The following is a 10,431-nucleotide window of genomic DNA, read 5'->3' on the forward strand; positions in this document are numbered from 1 at the left end:
TAATAGTTAATTAGATTTATCAGATTAGTTTCTACTTTGTATTCACTGAATTTTCTAAGTTGGTTAATGTATCACGTTTGTGCATAAGAAAAGTTATTGATTAGTTAACACAACATTCTTCTTTATATTGACGTAGTAAGTCTTCTTTGCTAGACTTATTGGACTTAGAATTGTAACCTTTTATACATTTTCTACATATNTTGGACTTAGAATTGTAACCTTTTATACATTTTCTACATATTGCCATTTTTTAAACACTCTTGAGTTTTGATCAGTTTAAATAAATCGGTTATAAACAATATACCTTTATTGTTACTTATAGTTAAAAAATTAAAATCATCAGTTTTTTCATTGTCACAAACTTTTAATGGTAGTATTAGTTTTTTTCTTCTTTCAGAAGTCGAAATTTTTTTCCTGTTTTTAAATGTAGGATAATCTTTTTAATCCATAGACAATCACCGATATATCAAAGTTTTGTACTTAAAATTCGAAAATAAATCAAAAGATATCAGCATAGTTAAATCAGAGAAAGTGTATCTATGACCTGAATTTTTTAGATTATCTTACTTAATAGTCATTAGTAAAGCATTTGGATAGTCTATAATCTTGGATATTACTCTATAAATTATGCAATTATTTTCTATATTCTTTAAATTGATAATTATATATCTACTTTCAGTTTCTTCTGAAATTNATCTTGGATATTACTCTATAAATTATGCAATTATTTTCTATATTCTTTAAATTGATAATTATATATCTACTTTCAGTTTCTTCAGGGAGAGATAAATAACTAGCTACTTCGAAAGACATGTACTTATCAGCGTATTCGACGAAAAACCTCTCTCTTTTCTCAAATATTCTTTTTGTTCTAGAAGCGGTTCAGTAAAATTTTCATTCACAAACTCGTCTGTAGCAATATTTATCAACTATGCGATGTATATATTTTTCACTTTAATGTTACAATAATCACATCCATAATTATAAGTATTGCATGTAAAAATCCTTGGAGTTAGTCCTTAAACACGCCACTTAAAGTATATCATTACACAAAACAGTACATAATCCTTTTAACTGATTATTTACTAAATATAAGGAATAATTCAATTTTCAAGCCATTGTGCTTTAATGATTAAGCCCTGGAAATTTACACCCTTATAGGAGTAACAACATCAAATATCTTCATTTGTTTAGTAACTTTTAAAGAAAGAGAATTAAATTAAATATACTTGTTCATCATAGAGGACAGATATTTGAGCTGCTGGTGACACGGTATCATATTTCGCTCAGCTGTACATCATGTTATCAACCTAAATGAAAGTGTATCGGGATCTGAATCATAAGAATACGGTGGCCTAGTAGTAAGGTTAGTCTTTAAGATGCTTAGGGTCACGAGTTCTAATCCCGTACTGTGCCTCTTTTTTTCACACGATTTCGGGTACATTTTTTAAAACCGGCCGTCAATCACCGGCGGCCATGTTATTTTTTAGCGTCCTTTGAGTTATCATTTTAGTGATATTAACTAAAAAAAACAATCAAAGTGAAACTACAGTGATGGGGTCCTTGATATTTATTAAAGTTATTGAATCTAAATAAGATAAAATTCAGATGATTTAAAAATGTATTCTTAACTCAAACACTTTTGTAAGGTATTTTAAAATAAAATACAAAATTAAAAAGTTTAACACAAAAATACGGTAGCAATTTTTACCATGAAGAAAAAATGAAATTCCAAATNATTTCGGGTACATTTTTTAAAACCGGCCGTCAATCACCGGCGGCCATGTTATTTTTTAGCGTCCTTTGAGTTATCATTTTAGTGATATTAACTAAAAAAAACAATCAAAGTGAAACTACAGTGATGGGGTCCTTGATATTTATTAAAGTTATTGAATCTAAATAAGATAAAATTCAGATGATTTAAAAATGTATTCTTAACTCAAACACTTTTGTAAGGTATTTTAAAATAAAATAAAATAAAATACAAAATTAACACAAAAATACGGTAGCAATTTTTACCATGAATAAAAAATGAAATTCCAAATTTTTTTTTCATAATAAAGTATATTATATTAGCTTTAATTTAAAATGTATATAAAAGTGTCAGTATTTCCGGAAGACTTTCAATAGTTAAGTTGTCATTTTGAATCCCCCCTTGTGGGCAGGTAAAGGATTAGATTTATAAAAAAGTTATACAAAATCTTAGAGTATCTCACGTATCTATATAAAAAAATTGTATTGGTTTGTTCATTTTTGAAAATGTTTTGGCAGTTTTAAGTAAAAAAAATTGATAAAATTTCAAAAATTAGCGATTTTTTAATTAGAAATTTTTTTTGAGATTTCCCTCATTTACGGGGAATGAGGGATATTTTTTCAATTTTTGAGGGTAATGTCTTCGATTAGATACAATTTGTGATCTTTTGATATATCGTTGAAAGAAATCCGTTCGGTGATAGCTAAGAAAAAGTGGTAACAGAGACAAAAACAAATATAAAAAACACATATAATAAAACTAATACCTTCTCAGTTTTGCATCGAAGCTAAAATATTCTATATCTAATCAAAGAAATATCAATTCTTATAAAAGTGTTTTATTAACTTAAAATAGTATTGTTAAAGAGTGAAATATAACATGAAAGTACTAAATGTCTTATGATCTTTATAATGTATTCAATTTTAGTTCGTTGATTTTGTAATAACTAAAGAAACATGAAAATATAATCCAAGATTTGATATTTTCATAACTGTAAAATATTGAAATAAATAATTTATATTGGGCTTTAGTTTTCGTATAGACTCTTACCCCAGTAAATATTCACTAAAACCATTGAAACGTGTTTACTATCATAAAAGTAAATTTAAATGGAACTAGTAAAATGTTTAAAACGACTTGAATGAACTTTAATAATTAAAATATTTATTCGTATACTTAAAATTTGTACGCACAAAAATGTTTTTATAAAACAATTGCGTGTGATAGAATGTCATGAACATTATTAACACAATAACGTATATTTATTCAATGAGTAAATAGAATAACAATGAAAGGTGCAAAAAAAATAAAAATCATTACACAACTCTACAACTATAGCACCACTTCATAGTCATTGTGACCAAGAACCTTGATCATAGAGGTGTTTTTGATATAATTGTATGAGGCCTTGCGTTAATTTAAGAATAAACATATAAAAATCTGAGTGATTACGGAACTAAGTAGGGTCAGGTAGGGTAATTGTCAATGATTCTATCAAAGTGATTTTTAACTTGTGTTTATGACTGTTTACTTACATAAACATTTATTATATTATTATATATTGAAGGGTTACAAATATATAAAAATCAAATTAATTGGTCGCAACGAAAAATTTGTAGCTTTCATGGCGTTTTACAAAGTTATAAGTAAATGGTCGCCAACCTACTGGGCGAGACAGTATATTGTCGGACCACAGTAGGATATTTTNTAGGATTTTAAAAAAATTAACTATTGTATATTAAAACAATTAGAAAAAAATATATAATTAATAAATATTAAAGTTGATGTCCGTTGAGTCGTTGATAGTAGATGTACACCAAAACCTCGTGACAGTTGTCACATAACCATATTAATGAGGGATGGCCTTATAGAAGGCCGTTGCCCGTACCTTATAAACTAGGGGAGTTGATTTTTGAAAGGAAAAAAAATACACGAGTCCATTGAAGATGGAACACGCAAAAAAGAAGAAAAATCTGATGGTTAAGTTAAATTAAGGGGACTTTATTAAGTAAAAAAAAAACAAAAAAAATTAAGTTACTACGAGGCAAAAAACCGAATGGTCAAAAAACCTCATCTACAAATTAAAGGGGACAAAGAAAGAAAAAAAAAAAAACAGATATTAATAAAAAAACTAGTTACACCTACACTTTTATTATTAGAGAATACGATGAACGTCTTCGGGTACCCGCCGGCTATTAATCGCAGCATTGCCGCTAAGCACGGCGGGTATACGTCCCAAGTAAGCGACTGGTTTTTGGCAGTTAGGCTTAGCTTGCAAGACGTTGGGACACCCCGGAATAAAATGCACTACGTCACCACATTGTACCAATAATTTGTTCATCACCCAATAAAATATATTATAAAACCTATAAAAAAATATATTAAACATGACAGGTGGTATTGGAACACGCCTGCCATGTTGAGGGACCTAAATAAAAATAAGGGCACCTATACAAGAAAAACTATATAAAAAAATATAAAAAAAATTCGCCACACGTGCTTATGGCACGGCGCACTAAAAAAAATTCTGGCTCAACAACATTAAAACAAAAATATACATTACCAGCCCCTAAGGGCTACAGAAAATGAGGCAGGCTCAACCGACGCCAATAAAAAAATCACATTGTATAAACAATAGCGGGCACTCACGACAAAAAATATATATAAAATTAAAATGTTGCAGCGCACACAACAATAAAAAAAAAATTACGCTACGGACGGGAAATAGTGCGACCAGTTCCGACTATGGCTATTCCCCGACAACCCGTCCGACGTTTGACCCGGCGCACAGTGGAATGAAACGCCGATTTAGGCGGCCAAAAGTATCATTTTTCAAAAGTCACTTAAATTTTTTTTTTTTAGCAAAACACATTAATATCATACTTAAGGGTTTTAATACAAATTTTCAAGGGCATAAGTTGATTTAGTGAAGGTGTAGAGCTATTTTAATGTTATACTTCTAAAATTTATCCGTATTTTCAGTAATTTTGAGTTTATTTTTGTACATTTTTTTTATGCCTTAAAACATAATTTAAAATAAAAATTTTTTTGTTATTCCTATTAAAAAAGATATCCTTTTTCAAATGAAAAAGAAAAAAAAGGTTTTTTTTATTTATGTGGAATTTAACAAATTTATACTTAAAAAAAAATCGATTTTTTTCGTTTTTTTCTCTAGTTTGCTCGTTTAAAGAGATTAACTAAAAATTACGCAAAATTACACGTTAATCCATACATGTGGCTTGTAGAGCAAGTCATCAGCTACACTATGAAAAAAAAAAATTTTGCGCTCGATAATATTTGAACTGTACATACTGCATTTACTTAGAATAAACGAGTATTTCCCTAAAAATCGTATGTTTTACAGGATTTTTACTCTATAAATAAAATTAGTCATTATTTATTATGACAACTATAAAGAAGATGAATTAAATAGTCAATTAAATGATTCATTTTCAGACATAAATTTATCAATGGCATAATTATTTTTTATATGTATAAAACTAAAATATTCATATTTATATATCAATGTAATCGTATAACAATGATAATAANAATCATTTAATTGACTATTTAATTCATCTTCTTTATAGTTGTCATAATAAATAATGACTAATTTTATTTATAGAGTAAAAATCCTGTAAAACATACGATTTTTAGGGAAATACTCGTTTATTCTAAGTAAATGCAGTATGTACAGTTCAAATATTATCGAGCGCAAAATTTTTTTTTTTCATAGTGTAGCTGATGACTTGCTCTACAAGCCACATGTATGGATTAACGTGTAATTTTGCGTAATTTTTAGTTAATCTCTTTAAACGAACAAACTAGAGAAAAAAACGAAAAAAATCGATTTTTATGCCCTTGAAAATTTGTATTGTAACCCTTAAGTATGATATTAATGTGTTTTGCTAAAAAAAAAAAATTTAAGTGACTTTTGAAAAATGATACTTTTGGCCGCCTAAATCGGCGTTTCATTCCACTGTGCGGCGGTCCGTTGGCGACCAAACGGCTAGCCTTTAGAGTAGGTATCAAAAAATAACTAAATACCCAGTGCTGGAAATTATTAAAAACAATTTAAATCATATGGCGACATTATATGCGGTGAGCAGTGCAAATGACGTTCAAGATAGGAAAGGAGCGGGGTGAATGTACACACAAATGCCGTCCATGAACCGGTCTGAAGTAGTACACAGCTGACTATCTCACACGCGCATAAACAAATCACAACATCTTATCATGATAATTTTACCGACAAACGCCGTTGCATTCCGCATTCGGCTCAACACAAATATACAGGGTGTTCAGTAAGTCAGGAAACGGGTATCTATTGTTCTCATTGTTTGTAACAATGAGAACAATAGATACCCGTTTCCTGACTTACTGAACNAACAATGAGAACAATAGAAACCCGTTTCCTGACTTACTGAACACCCTGTATATACAAATAGACAAAAAAAATAAATAGATACTTTTGTCACGTTACAATATATGTACTAGTGGACATAATAAATATAGTTTTAATGTAGTTTTAGTAAATTTTTAATTTCAAACCTAAAAAAAGCGTAATTTACATTTACCCCACATTTACCATTACTCTTTGATATTGGGGTAAATATAAATGAACAGTTTCAAGCTATAAGGTAATCATCAAATTATTTATGGGGCATTTGAAAATGAATATTTTTTCTAAATGATAATACAATTGACATAACCTCTTAAATGCTGTAATAAATATGATTCATGGGAGAAAAAATATTAAATAATAATTTTATCGAGTTCAATGGTTATAATTTATTTATTTTATTAGAATACCAACCTCATTTACAATTACCCCTATTCACAATTACCCCTCCTGACCCTATGCTAGTCATATACTAACGATGAATATTGTTTTTTAGTTTTTTACTATCATACTTTTTTATTCTCCACGATTCATCAGTTTAACTAGTCGGCGGTAGTCTCTATTGAAAAATTAGATTTTAATGACACCTTCGAAGTACCGTAACTTGTAAAGACGGTTATATATTTTGAGTGGGGTTTTTCCAAGTTATTATTGTGTATGAAACAATATTTTTCACTAATGATTACATGAAATTGACCATATTTTTTTAAAATAAAAATTAATAAAATATTATTATTAAAAACAGAGAATTAAATGTGTCTTAATACTTTTGAAATAAATAAAATATAATTAATTTAATTAGCATAATCAAATAAAAAAATAAAAATACTTTATGTTATGATTGTATAAATAAGTTTAATTCAGAGATATTTAACTTCAGATCAATATAATTCTATAATGTAAAATTGAGAAACTATTTTTCTTTTGATCTATTTTATTACCTTGTGATGCCGAAGTACAAAAACTAAATATAGATAGCTTGCAGTTATCTATTATTGATTTATTTATATATAGTTACAGAAAATTATTGAAAATATTTAGTAAAATTTCCCAATTGTTATAATTTTCCTAGGTTGGCATAAAATACAAATAATATTCTGGTTTTCTATAAAAAAACGCATAAAAATCGGATTTAACCGTTTGAAACTGGTTTCATTTCAAATCCGCATCAAAGCTAAAATAATAAAGTTTCATTTTTCTAAATATATCTATGTACTTAATCGTAAAAAAATGCGCAATTAAGTAAATTTTGTTTATTGTTATGATTACTTAAGCCCTTTACACGGTAATTATTTGATTGGATTAATAGATTAGGTAATACTAATTTTGTTTTTTTTTTTTGCATTAATTTTGATATCAGTATTAGAATTTGGATGAGATTGTGATTTTCTATATTTACTGACAGTTTGTATAGATTCTTCAGAAGATGCAAGCGGTGTTGTAGAGGTTGTTAGTGCTGTCATTGTAGCTATATTATGCATTTCCTCCATTAGAGATAAAAAGTATGTGTTTAATTTTTCTTCACTTCTTGTTGACTCTGGTGCTAATTTATTTTTACATTGTTCTTGAGGTATACCAGTTTCGAGATTATATTGACTTTTTCTGTATTTAATGGCAATTGTTTGACCATTCAGCTCTGCACATACAATTTTCCAATCTTCATCGTCATTTTTATTTCCTTTATATGAAGGTATATTTTTTAATTGTGCGTCTGGTATATTTGGACAATTTTTGCAGTTAGTCGTTACAAAAGAAAATTGTTTACCAGCATTTCCATCTAAGGCAAATTCATTAACGACATTCGGGCCTAAAGTATACAATCGTATAAAAATGGAAATGTCAGCTACGTGATCACTATTATCATTATCAAATTTTATATTCATTTTTATCTGAAAAATCAATATTGATTGATTAACTAAAAAATAAAATGTTTTAGACAAACCTGAATTTTTGGGCTGAAGTTATTAAAAACAGTTTTAAAGTAATCCGTCAGATTCAGATAAACCGTCGATAATATCTGTGCAGAAGGGTACAATTTTTGGAGGGTAGCTTGAATAATAAATTTCTCAGCAACAACTGATGCCAATTTTCGATTGAGTGCAAACATGAATGATCTGCCTTCATTTAGCTGTAATGGATTTGACGAATGTTGTACAGTACGATTGAAAATTCTTTTATCGTCATAGTTTAAAAATTGAATATCCAAGGCAATATTACCGGAGTAGATATAATTTGGTGAAAATTCAATACTTTTGGCAACAAAATCAAAAAAATATAATCGTTGTTTGTTTTTGGACATTATATATAAAAAAAAAATTTTTATCGATTTGGTCTCATTTTACTATCAATAAAAATAAAAAATAATTACGTTTATTTATAACTTATCAAATAATTTTGTATAGCCGGAAAATATAACTCAAAATATTATAATTTAAATTAATTTTAAATACAATCATGATATGTTAAAAATGTATTGATTTAGATAAAAGTTCAGAACTTCGAAATAGCCGATATTTTGTTGTTGAAAATGTACAATTTACAAAACCAGATAGATTATGAGAACCAATCCCTAGTGACACGTCATAAACTATTGTTTTACGAATAGTTTTAACCTTTTGATGTGCTAGGGTAATGACTTCAATAAACTATCAGTATTTTATAGAATTGTGTATTTGATATGAGAGTCGACAGAGTTAGAGACAGGCTGGCTACACCATCGGAGATATACTCGTCGATGCACGGACCTTACAGAATCTAGAACTACTTGCCGAAAAGAGCATGACAGATGAGAATCAATCCCTAGTGGCACGTCTTAAACTATTGTTTTATCAACAGTTTTAACCGCTTGATGTTCTAGGGTAATGATTTTAACAGACCATCAGCATCTTGTGCAATCAATCAAACACTTATCTATCTAAATTTAAGATACACTCTACAATCTCCTTAGTGACATGCCATAAACCATTGTTTTACCAACAGTTTTAACCACTTGATGTGCTAAGGTAGATTTTTGAAATGCATTTATTAAATAGACAATCCAATTGAAGAATTAAAAAAAATTCTTAATTGGAACAACTCACAAAATAAAAAAATAAAAATTTTATTGTCTTAATAATTTATAAATATTTAAAACTAAAAAAAATAAAAAGATAAATAGGTTAAGTTACTTTTTTTAAATTACATTACTTATAAGAGATTTAGATAATAAACACCAAGTGTAAAAAAAAATTCTAAGTCAGCGAGAGCACAATCGTGAAACATTCTGGTGCAGAGATGCTTCATGACCAAATTTTTAGAAAAAATAAGGTGGTAAATAAGCTAAATATCGCTCTTTTATAGGCCTGTTTTATGAGGGGAAGACTTAATGTTTTATATTTTAATTTCAAAATCCTTCTCATTGGCTAATCAAGTAAACTTGAATAGACCTATGCGCAATCTATTATTCTACTAATTTGAGTTAATGTTTCATATTTGTATTGGTGTTTATATCTAACATCTTCCATAATAATGTGGTTTATTAGAAAAGTCAACAATATAAAAATATAAATAAAATAAAATTATAAGTGCTAAATATCTATTACACTAACTCATTACTCACTTAGGTATTATGTTGGTGATGGGAAGGAGGAAAAAATTTTCTCCTTGAATTTAATAGAAATTATGTATGGAAATTTAATGGTCTTATAAATAGCCAAAAACTGACGTGATGTTAAATGAAACAAATAAAAAAGCAGTATTGCTCATAGAAATATGTGTGAAATGTGTCTATAAATTAATAAAAGTACATACTTGCCCACAATTCAGATATCACTAATTTGTCAGATAAACTTTTTTTAAAGAGGGGTATTTTAAAACTTGTCCCTTTTTTACAATTATGTTTTTGTGGGGATATCGTATTTATAAGTAAATAATTATTCATACAAACTAGGTTCAACCTATTGTTACATTTTAGACTACAGATATATTAAGTTAATTAAATATTTGCTATTTAATAAAATTATTTATTTTATTAAATATTTTATAATGTTTAATTATGGCTTATCCCGTTATTAAGAATAAAATTGATAATAACAATCGGTCATTAATTCATTAATAGTTGTAATATTATAGTCGAAAAAAAATATTCGAGTGTGTTTTTTTGTTCCATTAATATTCACATCTATCGGGATCAGTGCATGTAGGTGGACATGCGTACAAGCAAGGGCAAGGTGGTTCTTTTTCATCACAACCGCAATCAGGGTACCTCATTAACTTTGGTTGGACGTCAGAAAAAATT

The 10,431-nt window shown here is 28.0% G+C and overlaps 1 protein-coding gene across 1 annotated transcript; it reads right to left on the reverse strand.

The window, feature by feature from the left end:
- Positions 1-7,434: 7,434 nt before the first annotated feature.
- On the reverse strand, positions 7,435-8,454 carry LOC126898092 (uncharacterized). Its single transcript, XM_050672041.1, has 2 exons — positions 8,189-8,454; positions 7,435-8,009 (listed from the first exon to the last, which is right to left on the reverse strand). The coding sequence occupies exons 1-2, from the start codon at positions 8,452-8,454 to the stop codon at positions 7,466-7,468; spliced, it is 810 nt and encodes a 269-aa protein (XP_050527998.1). The 3' UTR covers positions 7,435-7,465.
- Positions 8,455-10,431: the final 1,977 nt, after the last annotated feature.

Source organism: Daktulosphaira vitifoliae, unplaced genomic scaffold (genome assembly GCF_025091365.1).
Source record: "Daktulosphaira vitifoliae isolate Bord-2020 unplaced genomic scaffold, ASM2509136v1 Scaffold_2, whole genome shotgun sequence".
In the NCBI taxonomy this organism is placed as follows: Eukaryota; Metazoa; Arthropoda; class Insecta; order Hemiptera; family Phylloxeridae; genus Daktulosphaira; species Daktulosphaira vitifoliae.

Bases quoted from the DNA above. Each gene is read 5' to 3' on its own strand.
- LOC126898092 (XM_050672041.1), bottom strand. From the start codon at position 8,454: ATGTCCAAAAACAAACAACGATTATATTTTTTTGATTTTGTTGCCAAA. The intron at 8,010-8,188 runs GTACCCTTCTGC...TAATGATAATAG, and splicing joins CAAGCTACCCTCCAAAAATT to TGATCACGTAGCTGACATTT.